The following is a 21,438-nucleotide window of genomic DNA, read 5'->3' as shown; positions in this document are numbered from 1 at the left end:
GGAAATTAATGGCACAGCTGTGAATGTGGTTGAGTCATTACAGTTCCTGGGAATCACCATCTCTAGTTCTTTGAAATGGGACAGTTGCATTTTGGCCATTGTGCAGAAGAAGGCCCTGCAGAGGTGATTTTATTTCTGTACCAGTCTCACAGCCTGTCCCTATCCCTATCTATCTCTCCTCCTGCGCCTTTGAGAGTGTCCTCACATCTTCCATCACTATCTGGTTTTCCTCTGCCTCGTCCCAAGCAGCTACACTGAAGGGATTACTGGCTGTCAGCTTCTCTCACCATAACGTCCTGTACACCAGTGGTTCTCAGACTTTTTCACGTCAAGGACCCCCAAATTGATAAATATTTGGCCGTGGACCCCCATCTGAAAATATGTGTCAGTGATCCCCAGAAGCAAAGATTTGTGTTAAAAATGTTCACTATTGTTCAAGATCTTTGAATAGCCAACGTATAAGGTTAAAGTGGTTAAAATGATTGTGATGCCATGTTAACTACTTTGGCTGGGGACCCCCTGGAACCCCCCCAAGGACCCCTGGGAGTCCCCGGACCCCACTTTGAGAACCACTGCTGTACACGACCAGAGATGAGAAGAATTGTATGGGCCCCACCCACCCAGCCACCATCTCTTTGCCATCTTCTTTTTTTTGTCAATATCACACAGCTGTAATAAAGAGTACAGTCACACTTTGTTATTTTTGCATTAAGGGTCGCATACCTCAGGGTTTTTCCTGGCTCAGGATGGGCCTTTGGGGGGTCACTATGCATGACCGTACTGCATGTCTGTCCACATCGAGACTACACGTAATAGTAAAGGCAATGCATCTGTGTTATGTTATTTGACAGCAATCTATGCATTTTCCTGTTATTTCTGACCATTTTATAAACGAAAATGCTTGAGTAAATGAAACCGCCATTAACTAAAAGTTAACACATTTGACATTTTCACTTTTTATTTGAACTTTGGGGAGTGAATTTGAGGGAGAGGGGAGTGGAATGTAATAAAGCATTCAAAGGGGCAGGTCATCAGCAACAATGATTTCTGTATTGTGATTTAGCTACTTGCTGTCTGTATAGCACTTTGGTCAGTTAGAGTTTTTAAATGTGCTTGTTTATAATTGTGTTTATCCTAGTGATTGATTTATTGATTGGCAAATAACAGCTTGTCTGAACAGCACAGCCAAAACTTGGCAAGGTAGAAAGATAAGAAATGCCAAAGTCCATATATTAATCACTACTCTACTAGATGGAGAGGAAGACCGTCTCAGGCTGGGAAGGGAGTAAAGATTCAAGTCTTTATCTGAAATGAGGACAACACTGGTCTTTACTCATTCGGAACCAAACAAGATGTTGTTTAGAATGTGGAGCTGTCAATATAGTATAGTATATAGTCAGTGTGCAATATTTTATTTGCAAATGCCCCTTTTTCCATTTTGTACTTTGGCATAAAAACAAACATAAATACTAGTCTCCCACTATTCCCCAAGTCTTTGTTGGTGAAGGGTTAACCTCAGCCTGTGTGATGGGCCACCTCGCTAAATATAACCCCAAACCTCCTCTGCACGGGCACGCACAAGTCTTCAACTGCACGACTGCACTCCCTCTGTCAACACCCTGGCTCACACACTCTTTCTCCAGTGCCGACACACTCGTATACAGACACTCATTTACAGTCTTGTCGTACCCTCACTTGGTCAAGCACGCATTTCTCAACACCCCATTAATACTTCAAGTGAGTGTGATTTTACTGAGAAGCCAATTGATTCAGGCTAGTCTGACTGGGAGGTTGTTATCGCCTGCTGTGTCCCTTCCCGAAATACTTTAGAATTAGAATTGACTAGTTCAAGAACAGCCTGTGAAAAGAATGTATGGAAACATCAGCGAAGAGGCTTTGGTGACAAGCTCTTTGATGATGTGTGTTTTCGACTATGTCTCTGCGCATTAATCTCTAATAAAAGGCCATGTCTTATCTCTGGTAGCCTAACAGTCCCATTCTTCGATTGTCATAATGCCAGTGGAACACTGTTTCTGGCTCTGTGTCAGAATGTGGTATAGTTGTGCTTGGCATAATGACCACCACCACTTCCAGAACATGCTTTTCAAACCGCCAAGCGATTTACCAAATCATGCCTTGTTCATATGATTACTGTCATCCTGGAAGTCACTGTTATTATTGGGAACAAATTTGTCATGGACTATTCTGTTTAGGGATGCGATGATGCTCCGACTTGATTCTTAAATAGAGTATAATGATGAGTCACCCTATGTGATTCATGATGATGATAGTGATGAGTAATAATAAGTAATTATTATGAAAATGTCTGGTTCTACTGACAGTGATTAGAAACGAGGGATGACTGGATGTATGTGATGACAGAATGTTCACCACAGCAGTATTGGGCTTCTAGTACGTCCTATACTTGTTCTGGCATAATGTCCTTACCTACATGCATAAAAAAATGTCTACTTTTCTTAGTAAAATATGAATTTATCAGATAATACATCTGTGTGGGTCATATCAAATCAGGCCGGTAGCAGGTGTTTTTTATTAAAAATGGCAACCTCATTGAGACATGACGAATGTCTAATACCTCCTCTGGTTCCCTCTTTGTTTTTGCAGTAGGTGGAAATTGGCCCTTGTATTTGCAGCCTAGCTCTCATGCTGCACGACTGCTCTCTTCATTAAAAAGGAAGCCGCGTGCTCAAAGCTGGTTCAGATTATTACCATATGTCTGCAAAGCCCAGAGCCGAGCAGCGAGCCGGCTCCCATCCTACCCTCTAATTTCTTATCCCAAAATTGGACATTTGGGTCGCTGTGTATGACGACGTCCCTCCCTTCCTCAGGCCCGCGCGGGACATTCTCAGTGTTTCTTTGCCCGTTTTAGATGCGTAATAGCAGTGCATCAGCCTATAAGCAACACTGGGAAAATATTATGCGCAGATATGTTTCTGCATGTGGCTTTAACCCTTCAGCTGTTTTTCTGAGAGACTTTGAAAATGCAGACTGTTGTCTCAATTCAGCATCAGAGGATTGGATCAGACGTCTTTGGTTATTTTGTCTTTCTTATCTGAAAAGAGTCACGTCTGTGTATTCCCCAATGTGTTCATTGTGCCTCCACAGAAATAACTGAGCCCTGGCACCACAGACTTGATGCATTCATAAAAACAAGAATACATCTTTCCAGAGACATAAAGGGCGAGGGTTCTAATTAATGCAGAAAAATGTCAGGCCTTTTACAGTTTGTGCAAAACATAAAGAAAGTCCACTGCACTCTGGATGTAGGTGGAGGTTTAAAAGAGATCTTTGTGTCACCCAGTCCAAAAGCCATTGGCCCAGATTGCCAGTCCCAGCATGCAACTCACCTCTTTATGAATAAAACACTTGTCTGATGGAGTGGGCCGAAAAGCCCCCCTATTGCCTAGAGATCCTACACAGGGCTATGCCATGAACAACTTGTCTCATACACAAGTTTTACAGAATTTGAGAAAGTTTACCATGGATGAAGTCGGAGCTCTGGAGGGAGATTGCCATGGAAATTTCACTTGCTGTGGAATAAGTTGGGCGATACTGTACAGTAACGTCTGACTATTTTGAGATTCTAAGAATTGAGCTCTGAGGTGTTGGACAGTGCAAAGTCTTCAAGAATGGATTAGTTCAATGGATTAAGTGTACAGTATTTGGTGCTTGCTTGACAGCACATGGTTTACAATAGCGTCAACAGTAGGAGACATTAGAAAAGCCTCAGGATTATCAAATGGGTTGGTTCAGATGGATGTATCAGTCTTTTCAGGGGATTAGTAAAAATGTTTGGTTGTGGTCAGTCATTCTACACTATTATCTACTCAAGTCTGCTTGTAAGAACCTGGAAGGCATTTGTTAAACCTTGCTCCAGCTTTAGAATCAACAATATGATGCCTCGGAGATGTAATTAAATTCTACTTGAGAGAAAGCTGCTTTTTCTTTGCTGAGTGCTGACTTGGACTGGATTTTAGGAAGGTCCCAGGCTTGGAAAGAAGGTTCAAAGCAAGTGTTGAGTGTTTTTTGGATGAGGTAATGGTAATGGTAATAGTTTTTGAATGAACATATTGGCGGTTGGCAGAGTTCAGATTTTAGTTGGGCTGGTAAGTTTTCTCTAAAGATGGCTGATGAGAAGGGTCGTTTGAAGTTGCCTGGAGCCGTGGACAAGTTCTAAGATTTTTTTAAGGTCAGGTTAGGCCGAGCACCTGTCTACCTGCAATTGTAAAGGAGTGTTTTTTGAAAGCCGGCAAGTTCGGGTGTTGGAAACTTGTAATCATTTGACTATAGATAGGTCAGGATGTTCCTGTACTGGAAGAAACGAGGTGCTTATGAGCTGGAGACTCTGCCATCGTCTCTGTCTGAGCTGGGAGCAGATCGTTACTCTTGGTCCTCATCTCTGGACGTTATCCATGACCTGTATGGTAAGTTGGTGGATGTGGGTCACCTGACTAAGTGGTGTGAGCTGAACAATAAGTCTCAGGGTTTTTAATTTTCCCATTCAGGAAGATGTGAGAAGCTGTGAACTTGAATACAGGTTTCCCCCGTCGTATTGTTTAGGAAAATATCCGACCCCAATGACACTGTAATGCTATTCAGTATAATGGCAAGTGAAATCGGAACCTTGCCATTAAGGTCACATATGAATTGCAATGAAATCTATGTCTCACCCTCATCTAATATGAGGTGTTGCTCTGTAGTATTTAATAAGGATCAGAGATCATCAGACATTACTTCACATTGTTATATGAGCCTTTACTGCAAGCAGATGCCCTGCTTCACATACATCAGTGATTCTGACCTAAGCATTTCAAGCGCCATCATGGAAAGTGTTTTATTTTTTCTTCTTTCCGTTGCTCTATTCTTCCGCGGAAAGGACTCACTGACCTGGCATGGCGAGCAGCATCTCACGTGAACGGGGAAAGGGGGGAAGAACAGATGAAAAGAAGGCTCCGGAGATGAAATATTTAGCGCTCAAGAAGTGCATAGTGCCACTGAAATGCTTCCCTGTATCCTCTCAGAGCTCTTTGACATGGCACAGGGGCACACTCCCTTTCAGCTGTGTGGCCTTTTTCTATGCCATTAGTGAAAGGGAAGTGATAACATTGGGGATGTGGGGGGCTCTTTATCCTGTCTTCTTTGCCAGCCTGCCAACCTGGAGTTCCGGTAGCTTTTCTGGTCAGCTTTACGGACTGATCCTGCTCAGGCTGACCTGTTTGGCAGAGAAAAGTAGGAAAAACAGGAGGAATGCTGCAGAGGGAAACAGCGGACGCTTTGATCCCTACCTTTTCAGCGTCTCTGTAATTAAGCCCTGAGCTGCTACTGAAAACATTTACCGCCTCTGCTGGAGCACTCAGCTTTGTAGAGCTCCTCAGCTTACAGCTGCAGTGCCTCTCCCGATATTTCAGCAGTCGGCCTTTGAAAGGCTGAAAACCCTAGACACAGCCCTAGCCCCACTTAATCAGCCCCCATCTCCGAGGGCTTACTACTCTGGCCTCAGCCATTCTCAGTCTTCACCAGCAATATTTCCTCTACTTCAGCACAAGCATATTAATTAAGATCCATCCAGATACTTGCAGGCTTCAGCCAGTATCACTGAGTTATTCATTATAACCTTTTTATAATCGAGACCGGAGAATCCAGATACAGTACATGTCAATTATCACTAAGATCATGACTGAAAAATATATTTTTTAAATTGGTTTACCCACTTTATTGGAAATCTAAAAATATGTCGGGTGGGAATCTAGTATGTGTAATTTAAGTTACTGATCTACTAAGCCTATGCTTATCCATGTGTATCTGTCACACTCTTATTGTATACCCAACTACCCCACAAGGCATAATGAGCCCGTTTTCCACTGCCTTAACTTCAGCAGCTCTGTGTACAGTACTTCTTAGAGAACAAGTGCACATTAGCATTCCTCAGGCTATAATCAGTCTTGGGGTCTAGTAATGAGAGAACATACCTCTTTCTTTTTGCCTGCCATTTTATACCCTAGCCCATCAAAACTTATAGAAAGATTGCTCTGACACATGGGGGTCCTGTTATATAATAATAAATCCTTCAAGCTCAGACATAAATTCCCTCAAATATTCAAGTTATGCAGCAATCTATGACCTCCTCAAATGTGATTATAGAGTATTAAGACTTAGTCTAATACTCTACCTTAATGCCATGCTCATGTTGCCACCAGTTTTGAATGATTGCTTTTATTGATTGATCATTATTACTGACAAAAATGCATATAAATGAACACATGTATTTGTATCTGTCAAAAGGATAAAACACAAAAAAAGCGTGAGCTTATTTGTGTGTGTGTGTGTGTGGCTGCAACTAATGATTATTTTAATTATCAATTAATTTGTCAATACTTTCTTACATTATTCAGTTAATCTTTGTGATTGAATACCATTGGTAATAAAGCATAATGTGTTGGCCCATTATTACGTCGGCCCATTATTATGTTTTCCGAACACAAACAGACATCTAAAAAAGTTTGTATGATTTTCATTTTATAAAATGCAACACAGATAAGCATTCCCATTTGCATCTCACGTGAGATTTGGGTAAAGCTGTACATATCACATATTAGGATTATTTACATGATGCATCACTAAACATACTAAAATATAATGTGATACATGTGTTGATTGACAAATTAATCAATTCATCGTTTCACCCCCAATTATTATTATATTATTATTACTCAGTTGAATAATATTATTAGTCAGTGAATAGTGTGAACGAAAAAACTACCCTTTGCATTTCTCCATAGGTTACTCTAAATTGAGTGCTACTTCACCCCTCACTGCTACAATTTCCATTTGTTGTTGTGTGGTTGGGACTTTAAACAGGGGAAGCATGGGCTTGCCTAGATGTGGTCGGTGAGAGAGAATGAGAGACTGTGTGTGTGTGTGTGTGTGTGTGTGTGTGTGTGTGTGTGTGTGTGTGTGATTCCGTCAGTATGGGGGCAAAACAACATCAACAGGATGGCTTTGTCCTGCCCCCACAGCCACTGAACATGCTCCATTAATAACAGCTGTAACCTTTAGTTTTGAGTTTGAACGCTATGCAAGTGTATTAACCACGTTCACTATACATGTACAGGACAATGCTGTTCTTTAATGTTGCTACTCTTTATTTTTCCCATCAAAATGAACACCTCCATATATGAATATTAAGCAGATCCGAAATTTTAAATGTGATTGTCTCCGCCAGGAGACTATGTTTTCGTTCTCGTCCTTCCGTGTGTCCACCAAGCTAACATTGGTCAAGCTTCACGTGACACGTGAAAGGGTGTGCTTTGATTGGCTAGCGAGACGCATGATGAAATAGAGACATATAAATAGGTGTGTCACTTCAAAAGATCATTTATATCTTTTGAAGTGAGGTAAGACAGGATTAATCAGGAACAGTACTGGCGGAGACCTGTGCTCCGAGGAGCACATTTTCTAGTGTTAGATATGAATTTGTATTCTAATACAAATGCATTATTAATTAATTAATCAAATGATTTATACATGCAACGTATCAATCAGACACCATATTGTTATAGGTGCAACCCGGTGCAGAGAAGCCATAGAAAAAAAGGCAAACAGGTGCTTCTTTCTTGAGATTTCGTGGTTATCTTGATTTATGTGCCTTTTTTATGTCAGTCGAGTATTGCAGGCTTCAGCCAATTGCGCTAGCACGCATTGAGTGTTAGTTTAGAATATTTGGGGGTCTGTCATCATTTTTCATAAGATTGTGGTTGTTGCAGTTCCCTGCACTACAATACTACAGCGCTAGGACAAAAGCCCATGAAATGTAACAATGCATACGTTCCGCCATGCAATCCCAATGGTGATAGCTGTGTTGTTTGACTCGCCAAAGCAATGGTGGATTTGACCACGCCCCGAAATACCCGTGCCTCAAAGAATACAAGCTGTAAGGTATAGAGGCAATAAAGGCCAGAATTTCTCTGGATTATCTTTTGAAGATCGCATGCACTTTTTTGTTATGCTAACTGTCTGTCACACTGGACTGAACAGACAGACTGTACCTGTGGGATTCCTAGCATCCCTCCCTAAACAATGGTACCATACCAGTGTCTTTATAGTGCCCTAACCGTCTGTCCTGCCAGCAGATGCTGCCAGCTCTTCCATCTGCCCTCACCTGCCTGACATCTTGTCTGGTTGCTAGCTTATATTATGCACATCATGTCTGTCTGTCTGTCTATCTACCTTCCTGCCTTGTCTGCCTGCCTGCCAGCCATCTGCCTTTTGTCTTGCCCGAGTCATTGCATAACTCTCCCCTGGCCAGGAGGTCTATGTTACGTTACCATTCTCCTTGGAAATGAGGGGATGAGGGGAGGTGAATGGGCTAGGAGTAAGCTCACTCATTGCATTGAAAAAAGGAATCAGAACCTGTGCAAACAAAGGACCCCCCCCCCCCATGTTCCATCATGAGAGTTCACCAAATTGAAGACAGGCTGAAGCATTCTTAACATTCCTAATAAAAGTGTGTAGGCTCACGGCTAAATGTGTGCTTGCCTCGGCCTTGCTCTGCCTAAACATGGAGATTTGGTGAGGCACTCGCACTGTGTGTGTGTGTGTGTGTGTGTGTGTGTGTGTGTGTGTGTGTGTGGGGTGTGGGGGGGGGGGGCTGCTGCTCCTCCCAGATGTGCAGGTGCGTTTGTCATGGATGGGTTGATGATATCCTAAATGTTAGAAAGCCATGCCTGGCTGTGACTTCGCTGGCCTGACTGCAATAATCCTCCTTCATTAATGAAGGCTGAGATGCCCTTGAGCAAGGCACTGAACCACCAGCTGTGTGGTTAAATGTTTGCTTGTGTAGCAGGATGTTGGTTGCCTGAGATAATTTTTTGGTGTGTTTGCTTCATAAGCTGTGTTTACGTGTTTACACTACCAGTATATTACCAGCTCAAACATTGACAAAAATTGCTGGCATAGGCAGGGACTGTTTGTCATGTGACTGTTCCCACTTTTACCGCTTATACAGTACTTAATAATCGGGAATGGCAGTGGTGGCCATTTTGTGGTGCCACAGATAGAAAACCCATATTGATTTCCCATTCGATTTCCGAAAATACTTATATAAATTATCTTAAGCCTGGAACCAAGCCAACCAAGCTCCTGGTGAATGACCATAACACACTTGATTATGTGTCAAAAATATCTTATAAATACTTTTTTTTTTGCAGTTTTCAAATTTCTTTTGACACAGAGAATACAATGTTTTATGATTCACCAGGAGCCTGGATGGCTTGGTTCCAGGCTTAAAATAATTTATATAAATATTTTCGGAAATGGGAAAAAGTAAAAATTAATGTGTTATGTATCTGTGGCACCACAAAATGGCCACCACTGCTGTGCTCTATACTTGCATGAGAGAGGTGATCATAAGCACACTAGGCACATAAGACTAGGCATTTAGGGATGATAATCTTTATTTATTTGGGATGAACAGAAATAATATGCGTCTTCAGGGTGGAAGACTGTCTACAGTACATACAACACGCATGCTCTCTCTCTCTCTTTCTGTCTCTCTGTCTTACCCAGTAAACACGGACATACTCTCGCTCTCAATATATCTGATTCTCTCTCAACTTTAATTGTCTCGACCCAACCTCAACTGGATCTCTCTCTCTCGGTTGTTATCCTCTCTCAATACGCATACAAGAGTATTTTCCAGCTAATCTCTTACACCAACATTGTTTTTTTTAATGAATCATTTTGTTGATAGAACAACAATTTGTTCATAGAACTAACGTCTCTTACATGATGGTACCAATACAGTGGTGCTCTGTGTTCACGCTTCTATGCCGTGATAACAATTCAGGCATTCGGCCCTCGTTCACACAACATCTAAATAAAATATACCAGTAAACTGCAGGCATTTCAATCAAGTGTGAACGGGGTTGTATACTAAACTACCAACTGTTGCAGGTGGAAATACAATATAGGATGAATACGTGGATGCTGTCAGGTGAGAGTGCGTGTGCTTTACATGAATTTGTCCCTAGTGTTAACTGAGCCTATTAGTGCTACAGTAAATGGGTCGGTGCCCCAGGCAGAAAGAAAGCAAGCTAAAGCGGGCTGTGTGTGATGGGATACTGCACTCTCTCTTTAGTTTGCCAGCTCATTGTCTGCTGTCACGTGTGAGCTTGTGTAGAGAGTGTGCTTGTGTTTGTTTTTGGCTTAATCAGCAGTGCTGAGTTCAGGAATTCCTGTTCATCAGAAAAAGAGAGGCAGCGAGAGAGAGAGAGAGATTCAAAACGGCACAGAGAGAGAGAGGGAGTATGTCAGCAACAAAGATAAGGGTGAAAGAAGATCGAGTTCAGCACAAAAGAAAATGAGTCAGAATCCTCCAGGATGGTCATTTAGGAAAACAAGACCATGGTATCGAGGAACCACTTCAGGAGGACGTTTTAGGAGGGTACTGGATTTGTACTATAGATTATGGCTCTTCAATATGGGCATATGGTTTAGGATCAGATACAGTGCAGGTCTAGGCTAGGCTTAAGTAAGGTATAGAGTAACGTCACGATGGGAAAGGTGCTGGGTCAGGCTGTAGGTGTGACAAAGCAGTAGCACATCTGTTTCAAAACCACAGACTTATGTAACCACATTGCTGCGTGTGCTTTATGTGGCACACATTTTGCATGTATTCATTTTCACCACGAAAGAGCCCCCCCATACTGACAATGCAAATTAGGCATTTCCAATATCCACACGTTGAGCATGATTCCTTAAACAACTCTCAACCTGGTGTCCCTAGTATGAGCATGTCATTATAGGTGAATATTTTCAGAAGTAGTGAAAATAGCCTCTGTAAGCTCACAACACTTCGCAACACGACATTGGGAGCTTGTAGATATCCTTTTTTGCCATGCAATACTGTCGTACGACAAGTATGAAATAGGGCTTACAGACAAACTGATAAAACTATTATTAAACCTCAAACCCAGGACTCACCTTACCCCAGCTCACTTTGCTAAGCTGGTATGGCTCAAGGTGGAAGACGGAGTACAGCAACTTGCAATGGGCCAGGTCTTCAAGATACTCAAAGGAACAGTGCCCATGTACCTGTCTAACTACTTAGAGAGGTGCCCTTGGGCATAACACCAGAGGGAGCTCCTCTGACATTGTTCCCCCTAGATTCGGCTAAAACATGGAACTATGCTGCCACCAAAATGTGGAATGCCCTACGGAACAGCCATTAAAGACCTCTATTCCCTATCCACTCTTAAAACTAACTTAAAAACATGGCTGACCTCAAAGTACAATTGGACTTCTCTCCCCTACCAGCTTGCCCCCAGAGAGTCGAACAACGCACTCCCTCAGTGAGCTTCACGGAAGAAGCCCCTTGGTAGTGGCATCCTCTGCCAACCACCCCCACCCCTCTTTTTTCTGTAAATATATATTTTGCTGCTATTGGAGTTGTTACCGTTCTTTGGGAAACGCTCCACAAGAGCCCAGAGGCTCCCCTCTGCAGCACCGCTGCTTGTTAAACCCTGAGGGAGCCATTATAGGCCTGAGGCGTGCTGGCAGAGGCCACGGTGAGAGCGCGTCTCGGCCTGCTCCCAGTGCGAGAGGGGGACAAGGCCAAGGAAGGAGTCGGAATGGGAGGGAGGACACATCTTAAGATGAACAACAACACGATGCAGCAGCACAGCATTTGAGGCTGGGGTGCTGCATAGAAATGCAACAAAAGCACACTGCTTGGTGGGACAATTGTGATTTGTGTTTGCCTGTGTGGTGGTTGGTTTGGTGGGTGAATGAGGGTGGCGGGGGGGGGGGGGGGTCATAGGATACGTTTTCTTCTCCTACTTAACAAGGTCGGGATAGACAGCCTGGGCACTTTGAGGGGCAGCAGCAGCTCCCAATGGGGGATGGCTGGGCTCCGGGCTTTGTGGTATGCACCAATTACAGTGTTTATTCCCCCCTTTCCCCACAAGGACCCTTGACCTGTGGCTGTATAGTGTAGCTGTAACCAAGAAGTGGATGACTCTTGGTGATTTGTTTCCGTACCGTCACACCGTTCATGTTTTTGTATGACTCACCCAGCGCTGATGCAGAGAGAGTGTGGTAATATTTTATATTTAGTAATATAACTTTTATGATGGCAAAGTGAGAATGTTTGGGAGAGAAAAGCCTCATGCTGTGTTCACACTGGCAGCTACAAAGATACAGGCTACCATTCATTTTCAATGGAAGCCAGCGACATGAAGGTACAAAAATACATCATTTGTAGCTGCTACAAAAGCTACAACAGCTACAAAGCTACAAAAAAGTTGAGCTGGTTTCAACTTCAGCTACAAATCATTTGTCTGCCAGTGTGAACGCAGCATTAAGGTATGTAGGCAGTATGATGCTGCAGTTTCCATCATTTTATTATTATTAGTATTTCTTTTTTTTCTCCAGCTAGAACGGCAGCCCATCTCTAATAGTGATGATTTATAAAGGACATGGTATTTGCCATTGATTGTCAAAGTGAAGAGACAGCGTTACGATGAACAGATCTTCTCTTCCAGCTTCCTGGAAAGATTCGGCTGCACAGCCCTGTCATGTCTGGAAACTGGAGACTTTTGGCAACAGTGACCTTTACTCACTCGCTCTCTCTCTCTCACTCTCACTCTCTCTCTCTCTCTCTCTCTCTCTCTCTCTCTCTCTCTCTCTCTCTCTCTCTCTCTCTCTCTCTCTCTCTCTCTCTCTCTCTCTCTTTCTCTCTTTCTCTCTTTCTCTCTTTCTCTCTCTCTCTCTCTCTCTTAATCTTTCTCTGTCTGTCTGTCTGTCTGTCTCGCTCTCTCCTTGCTTCTGCCTTTCCCTGGTCATACTTAGCTACTCCTTCCCCCACATGTGTTCCTCTCTCTGTTTTTCTCATTAAGGGACAGATAGATATTGGAGCATTCAGTGTCTCTGTTATGATATCTTTATCTTGTGGACTTTTTTGGAAAGCAAACACCATCTTTTATCATACCTTCAATGCAGTGTCTTTGACCAAGTAGTGGAGTAGATTTGGAGTTTTTTTTTAGTGCACAACAACAGTGTCCACTTTCGTACAGGACCAAGAGAGGAACTTCCTGTCTCTCCCTCCATTTTCTTCCTGTCTTGTTGGTCATTTGATTTCTCTCTGATCTCATCCCAAGAAAGTGCCACACCCCCTTTGCCCTTTCGTTTGCACGAAACTTGTATTTTATTTTATGAGGCCTTATTTCAGGAGTCTGTGTTTTTATCTCTTATCTCAGTTTTTTCTCAGTTCTCTTTTTCTTATTCTCTTGTTTCACGTGCCCATTCGCACACTACCTCTCTCTCTCTCTCTCTCTCTCTCTCTCTCTCTCGCACTCGCACTCGCATTCACACTTGCACACTCTCACACACACATAAAAGGCACCCTAAGATCTGATGCGTATACAATATGTTTTTGCAGCTTCACAAAGCTGTGTGTGTGCGCGTGCACACACGTTTGTGTGGTTGTGGTCTGGGCACGTTTTGTATGTTGAACCATGCATACATTGTCTTTTGTCTCCTCTGTTTCAGATGACAAGCCCGTTCAGGAGGAGGACTGGGTCGTGTGCCAGCACCCTGAGTGTCCTGAGCGACGACGGGCCTCCAAGGTAAGACTCCTAACCTGCATGTTATGATTTATTACTGTGGATGTCACTTTACCAGCATGGACATTTAATAGCTTTGTTCTTTTGTGTGGTGGCCATAGCTGAGTGGGTGGAGTGGCAGCATGGGAAACAGAAGGTCCCCGGTTCATGTCCCAGCCCCGGTCTATGTGTCGGAAGTGTCCCTGATCAAGACAAATAAACCCTAAATGCTCCCCGAGCATTGTTATAATAGCGCTCAGTACTTCTCATATTTAGGATGCGTAAATGCAGAGGACAAATTTCACGTATGTGCAAATATATGGTGACAAAATACATTATAATTGTTTGTTTAGCATCTGAATATGAAACACCTATTGCACGCCTGCCTGTCCAGGAAGGTGGTCCCCTCTTTTGTGATCCTTTCTTTTTCCATCAAAGGTTTTTTTTTTTTGGGAGTTCATCCTTGCCTGATTGAGGGTCTAAGAACAGAGGGTGTCGTTTGTTTACTTTGTTAGATGTGGGCCTGAAAAGCCCCTTTGAGACTGTAACAGTGATTTAAGGGCTCTACAAATACATTTGATTTGCGTTAAGGTGTGCTGATGGAACAGGATAATGTCCTCGGGGCAGACTGAGCTTATATTGAATCTCTTTGTTGGGGGTGGGGGGGGGTTGGACTCGCTAGTCAGTTTTTCTTTTAGGTGTTCAGATGGGCGCAGGCTGTGAGTTTCTGTGTCTGGCCACCAGACTGTGAAATGAATTATTCCTTTGAAGCCACTGGTTTCCGAAAATGGGAGTCTGGCCAGATGACCAAGGGAAACCAGCAGTACCAGCAGAAGGGTCTAGTTTGGCTGGCTAGTCAGCTGCTCTTTTACTGCACTGTTTCAGCTGCCAGGCATTAGCAAGTTTTTCCCCATCCCCTTATTCTGCAAATGTTGTCACCTTAACCCATTCAATCCGGGAACGCATCGCTGTCATTCTAGATTTTTTTTGGCTATTCAAAAGTAGCAGTTTTTGAATAGCCAAAGTGCCGCACTATGAGCTTGTAGACCTGCTATTTTTGAAAAATCGTGAAAATTTCAAGCGAACATTTGTAACTCAAATCTTTGCTTCTGGGGGTCCCTGGAACATTTTTTTTAGAATTTTACAAATGTTCGCTTTCAAAAATATATATTCAAAGATTTGCACAAATTTTCACGATTTTTCAAAAATAGCAGATCTACAAGCTCATGGCGCGGCACTCGGTGCCGCGCTATGAGCTAGTATATCTGCTATTTTTGAATAGCCAAAGAAATCTAAAGTGACACAGATGCGTTCCCGGATTGAACGGGTTAATGAAGAAGAACATGAAAAGGATGGAAGGGTTGCGAGCAAAAGGGGGGACATGCATTGAATTCAGGCACCATGGAGAAACAGATGGTTATATATAGTTTTTCTCCATAGTAACTGAGAATAATAAAGGAGAGGAGAGGAAGCAGCTAAAGTGCTGAGCCTGCACCGTCCTCCTTGTGTCTCCCTCATGTTATTGAGCAGAGTCTCCTCCCTAACTCCACTCTCCTCTCAAAGATGAAAATGCTGGAGCCCCATCCCTCCTCCCTCACAACTTAAAGGAACCTTACCTGGCAACATGGCTCTTCTACTTTTTTATAATTTACTTTAACCTATTAAGACCTGAGGTTCCGATTCTACAAAATGTCTTCTAAATCCCAACAGTTTTTTGAAAAAAACCTATGTTGCTATATCAGTGGTTCTCAAACTTTTTCATGTCAAGGACCCCAAAATGTATTTGGCCGCGGACCCCCATCTCAAAGTATGTTGTTCCCGGGACCCCCAATAGCGAAGATTAGAGTTATAAATGTTTGCTTTAAAAATATATATATATTCAAAGATTTGCACTCATTTTCTCGATTAGAAAAAAATAGCAGATCTACTACGAGCTTGTAGATCTGCTATTTTTGAATAGCCAAAGTGTAAAATAATGCTTTCTAGGTCTTAAAGGGTTAAAGACTTTAGAATTAGGGTGCGACTCAGTTAATTTTGAAAGGTTGCAAAGAGTGTGTGTGTGTGTGTGTGTGTGTGTGTGTGTGTGTGTGTGTGTGTGTGTGTGTGTGTGTGTGTGTGTGTGTGTGTGTGTGTGTGTGTGTGTGTGTGTGTGTGTGTGTGTGTGTGTGTGTGTGTGTGTGTGTGTGTGTTTTATCTGCGAGAGGGACAAAGTATGTCTAACCCCACCTGTCTCCCTTTGCCAGGGTCATGACTGACATTATGTAAGGGGGGATTAGGTAAAGACTTGCTGTAGACTCGGGGGGAGATAAGGGGGGAGAGAAAGGGACAGAGAGAGAGGACTAAAGGAGAGACAAAGTGGACATCTGTCTCTCCACTTCATCTCTTCATCTAAAATCCTGTTAGTCTTTGGTCTGTCTGTCTTTTTAGGTAGTGGGATATCCATCCACAAACAGCAGATGGGTTGTTTGATTTTAACACTGTGCAAGATGGCACAGTAATCTCTCATTATTAACTCTTGTGGCTCTTGCTCCATAATACAAGTGACTGGCCTTAACCAGCAGGGGGCAGTATCTCAGCAGAACATGTCCTAAAAGCCTTATGGTTAACTCTCCTCTCATGAGTGAGCTTATGCTGGCACTGCCTAAAGAGAGATGAACAATCCCAGACATAATGAGAACATAAATAGTACCCCTTTGTAAGAAACCCCCCCCCCCCTCCATCGTTTTGGACGCATCAAAGAAAGCATAAAAGGTTTTATATTTTACCTTTAAAAAGGAAGGCACATCCCCACAGTTCTTTAAACACGGTGCTGGACCGAAAAATAATCAAGTGAAGGAAAAAAGGAATGTCCGCACATGATAATCTTCATCAAGTTCAAGTTCTTGAACTTGATGAAGCCCTACATGGGCAGTTGTTCACTTTTGGTTTAAATAAAAAGAAAGACGGGAGAGCAGTTTATCGTGTGCGGACATTCCTTTTTTCTTCACTAGAGTATTTAAAAGACTCAGAACAGTGCCATTGAACTGCCGACGGCTTGGCAAGAAGACGGGGAGCATAAAGGGAGGGAGAGACAGAGCGTTTTGAACTGTCATGTGTGTAGTAGACCTAAACCTTGTCCTGTCAGGTCTACTACAACTTGCAAAGACAGCTTCTGTCCCACCATGAGAGCCTGTGAGACAACGAAGGTTCACCTGCAACCACGACTTATTGAATTGCGCCAGGTGTCACCTTCTGTGCTTCGCCTGCCTCTGTGTAGTCACCACATTACAGAATGTCACTCCAAAGGATAGTATTAGGTAAATACACATTTCAAAGATGGGGAGGGTTTCTGGCTGTAAGATCTTTGCTGTGGGTAGATCAAGGTGGCCACTGGTTTAGTCTGATCCGAGTTATTCCAGATCTCGGAGAGGTGTGAGTTGGTGGGATTGAGTTGGAACTGAACTCTGGGACTGAGAGCTAGTCTGAGCTTGCTCTGGGGATCTGGGCTCCCACACAGAATATCTAATTATCCCCCCATCACTTGCTCGCTTCACTCCTTGCGTCCTTTCCTTCGTTAACCTCCCTCCCCCCCCTCCCACAGCTTTTTACAGGACAGGACCAGACAGGGCGTTTTAAGGTGTGGTTCGCCATGGCAACGGGCCCCTCCCAGCCCAAACAGCTGTAGGCGAGAGAAGGGAGGGGATAGTTGGGAACAGAAGAGAGGGTAATGGGGCTGAGTTTCTATCAGCTGACTGAATCATGTTGTTGCTGACGCACTCTTCTTTATCCCCACTATTTAAAAATAAATCTTTTCCCTATCACCTTTCGGTTTCTGTCTTGTCAACCCAGCTTTATGTAACACTTTGTTGACGTTAAAAGTTAAGAATTAACTTTTTTTTTTTATAATTAAAAAAAGGGTAGCACATCCAAAAAATTCAATTAAATGAAGGACAAAGTTTTTTATTTTATTGGCACACCAATAAAATGAACGCTTACGCATTTCGGCTATGAGCCTTCCGCGAAACTTTGTTGACGTTGTAAGAGGAAGCGCAGTCCTATTTCTCAATTTAGAATGACACATTTTACCTGTTGCCTTGAATATGCATGAATTAATATGATGTTTCCTACAAGTGTGATATTTTTCACTTTGCATTGAAGTTGATGCACGCTGGAGGCTCAGTTCAGACACAGCCCTTGATCTGGTGCAGATGGCTTTCTGCTCAACCATACCGAACTGCTTAACTGAACATCTCACCTAACTAGCATTGACAAGTGACATCCCAAGGTCTTTAAAGTAAACATTATAAGCAGACTGGGAGGCCATGTTATTTATCTGTCAAGGTTTTGGACTTCAAGGAATTACGGTATATTTCCATGTATACTGTGTGTCGAGAGATCAAGCTCCAGGTATGATGTAGGTCTACTAAGTCAAGTTGACATACACAGAGTTGCGTCTGAGATAGACATTGGGATCCTCTGCTTTTGCGTGAATGGACCCACGCCGCCCTGCAAGGTGGGGCCAGTTGCTCGGCCCGCACAGATTAGAGGACTATTTAAAACAGCTGTGTACATCCTTTTAATTCCATGCTACCCTTTTTCTTCCTTTGATTCTCATCCTTCTTGTTTCTTTATTTTTTTTTGTTTGGTCCACGACTAATAAGGAACATGCAGTCTGTGTTTGAAAAGGTCTCGGTCCTGACGCCGGCCAACACCGCCACATGATTTATGGATGTATTTGAAAAGCTGTGGGGGGTCGAAGGATCTTTCCTTTTGGTTTGTGCAGCGGTCATGTGCTCCGAGGGGGCTGCTGAAAAAAGACTACACAGTAAAATCCTCAGTGTTAACTTAACTTTGAGAGTGTACAAATGGAACCAAAGGGTACATTGGTTCCATTTATACATTTTCTGAGTTAAATTAACACCATGGATTTTACTGTGTACTGTGACTGCTGTAGACCTAAAATGTAGCTGTTGTTTATACTGAGATTTTGAAGTTTATACATCTCCTCCGTCCTAGTGCTTGTATATTTTGCCCTGAATTTGGTTGTGCATATGAAAATGTGAGCAGAATTGATGTATGATTCTAACCCGTAGCTTGTATTGCATTTATGTAATGCAGTCCAGAATAAATATAGGCTAAGTAGACATGGTATAATGGTGTCATTGGCCTGTAAGAAAAAATGAATGATAAAATGAAAGCTGCTGATTCTCCGGTTGGGCTTTTCTGGTCAGAAATAGACAACCTCACAATTGTTGATGGGTTTTTGGAAAGTCCTGTATGAAATAATGTAGGTTTAGGCTATCGACGGGAACAGCTGCACTCTGATGTTGGCCTCATCTGGACTTCATTATGGCTGAGGGAAATTAATTGGATCACTTTTCAATATGAAATGGACCACTGACTGAGAGCAGGTTGTGTATGTTTTGTCAGAAATTCACTCACTAAAACTTTCATTCAGCAACACAATTTAGTTGGGAAAAGGTATTAATAATTTACATCTAAAAAGTAATTTGAATAGATAATATCCATTTTATTGAGGTCTCTTCTGGTTCACACACTTTGCATAGAAGCAAACAGTTAAACAGTTAAATAATGAATAACTAAGTGATACATTTTTTTTCCTGTTTGAATTGTTTTACCAAATTACACAATTGACATGATATAATGCATAAGATCACAATTGCAATTCTGAATAGATGGTGTTGTAACAGTGATTCTGTTTGTAAATCTTTGTAACAGCAATTCTGATTGGTTGCCCTTGGTGATACTGAAGGCTTCTTTTGTCTCCGCCAGGCCGCTCTAGGTTGATTTTTGCAAAACATATTTCTTTATATTACAGATTTTGGCCAAACAACACGCAAATTGGTACACATTACCTCTATAGTCATGTGTTCATTAGCTTTTAAAGTTTGCAGGAGTGGCCCGATTCACGTTTTAGCCTATAACTCTTGAACCGTAGGTCAATAACCTACCTGGCTTGGTGAAGAGCTGTGCTCTAAGGAACACATAAGAAATGTTTCTCCCTGACAGCGCAGATATACCACATTTAGCAATACATGAATCAGACATTGGAGCATGTCGTGCTTTAGGTGAGAAAACGTGGCAATCAATTTTTTCTCCAGACCAATGCTCCCGGTTATGCCTTCAGAGGTGCTCTCCGACCATGTCCATATGAACCTTAAAGTGTTTCATTTGGAGTAGTATGCAATGTGGGCCAATGGGCCAAACTTATTTTAGTGAATAAAACATTATTTTAACCAATCTAAGCTAAAGTACAATATAACTAGCACATCTGCTGTGGTTGGAGGTGATCTCTCTACTCTTCCATTGAGAATTGTCGACATTGGTGTTGGGTAGGACACTGTTTCTCAACGTCAATTTGTACACTCTTAGAGTTACAGACCAGAAGGGTCCATTTGGACCCCCTGGTGGTCCCCAAACCTGAAGTTGAGAACAAGTGGGGTAGGACACCTTCTGGTTGTCAAGTAGTACTGCCTGAATCTCTCCCCAGGCCAAGCAGCGATTCCGCCTCAGATGAGCGGTAGATGTTTGGTAAACCCCCGGTAGGACATAAAACAGATTGCAGCTTTAACATACATATTAGTCTTGGGAGGCAATATTGTTAGAAACCGCCCTGTGAGAGCTTTTTTCTTTTCTTAGGAGCAGTTAGTCTTTGCAAATGTTTTGATACATTTCATTAGAGTTTAAATGCACAACAGGAGACAAAGCCCGGTGAAATATTTAAGGCAGCTGGAAAGTGATTTGCTGTTTTTGTATTCATCCCAAGTTTCCTGACTCTGTAATCATCTCGTCACTATGCCCAGTAGAGGTTGTGTGTACGTTGACTTGATGGCCAAGTGATTTGATTCGACAGATTTGTTCTCATTAGATAACAAGCTTTTAAATTGCCGACTACATATATCAGTTTGACCCTTCTTGGCCTGTATCCTTCAAATTGTGATAACCTAGACATTTTGTAACTGGATAGTCATAGCACAGAAGGCCTACATCTTGTTAGCTACATCTAGTTCTGTTGGGTATCTCTCGTCAGTCATTGCTCCATATTAACAGGTAGACTAGTGGGATATTGGAATTTCAGCTTATCTAAAGACACTTCGGGCTGCTGTGACTGACTTACTTACAGGCTAACCCAGCAGGCTACAACAAGCTCTCATGTCACGTATGCACACAGCTGTGAACCATTCAATGACTGTTTTTACACTCTACTGTAATTTTCCAGTTTCTTGGGAACTGAAGGACAGATTAATTTATGACCATACAGCCTAGAGAGTGTGTAATTTTCCTCCATGCATACACGACGTGAATCAGTGGAATCACTAGCTTGCTTTTAGGTTTTTAACACCATAGTATAACTTTGCCTTATATTGTGTGTATTGATGGTTCCGATGAAATCACAAAGGTATCACACAAGAGACAAGTTGGCACATTTGTTGAGGGAAGTACAGAGAGAGATGCGCGGCTGGGCTTTTTTGTCAACCGAATCCGCGTGTACACGTTCATTATCCATCTGCCATCCAACCGCATTGATTATATCATCCTATTTATAGATCCGCACCAACCGCACCGCAGGGATGCACATGGGATTCTATATGGATACGTACATGTACAAAGAATATGTCACTCACCACTGTCGTGATCACCTCTGTAGTGAGTAGTGACTGTATGTCCATATATCCATGGTTATTCAAGTATTTGTATTTATTTTTTTCACTACAAAACACCACAGACACTAGTACTCAAAACAAGAAACGGGTGAAACGGGTACACAAACCATCCAATTACTGATCAACCAAAAATGAAAGGAAATTTTAGTACAATA

At 42.5% G+C, this 21,438-nt stretch overlaps 1 protein-coding gene across 7 annotated transcripts in view; it reads left to right on the top strand.

Moving 5' to 3' along the window:
- plekhg5b (pleckstrin homology domain containing, family G (with RhoGef domain) member 5b) overlaps positions 1 to 21,438 on the top strand; it is a gene marked incomplete at its 3' end in the record, with an annotated part of 68,247 nt that overhangs the window by 4,560 nt on the left and 42,249 nt on the right. For 4 of the 7 annotated variants that reach the window (XM_084068569.1, XM_084068560.1, XM_084068568.1 and 1 more), the window contains exons 1-2: positions 4,427 to 4,445; positions 13,567 to 13,643. Coding sequence is in view for 3 of the 7 variants with exons in the window: in XM_084068572.1 (XP_083924698.1) it covers positions 13,567 to 13,643 (77 nt within the window). Of the gene's footprint in view, positions 1 to 4,426; positions 4,446 to 13,566; positions 13,644 to 21,438 lie in introns of those variants that run through there. The other 3 variants (XM_084068572.1, XM_084068571.1, XM_084068567.1) reach the window with 1 other exon arrangement.

The sequence above is a fragment of the Gymnoscopelus microlampas genome (assembly GCF_963454915.1).
Source record: "Gymnoscopelus microlampas genome assembly, chromosome: 10".
NCBI classification, from domain to species: Eukaryota; Metazoa; Chordata; class Actinopteri; order Myctophiformes; family Myctophidae; genus Gymnoscopelus; species Gymnoscopelus microlampas.
The sequence above is the reverse complement of the archived record's forward strand: the minus strand, read 5'-3'. Positions and strand labels throughout refer to the sequence as shown.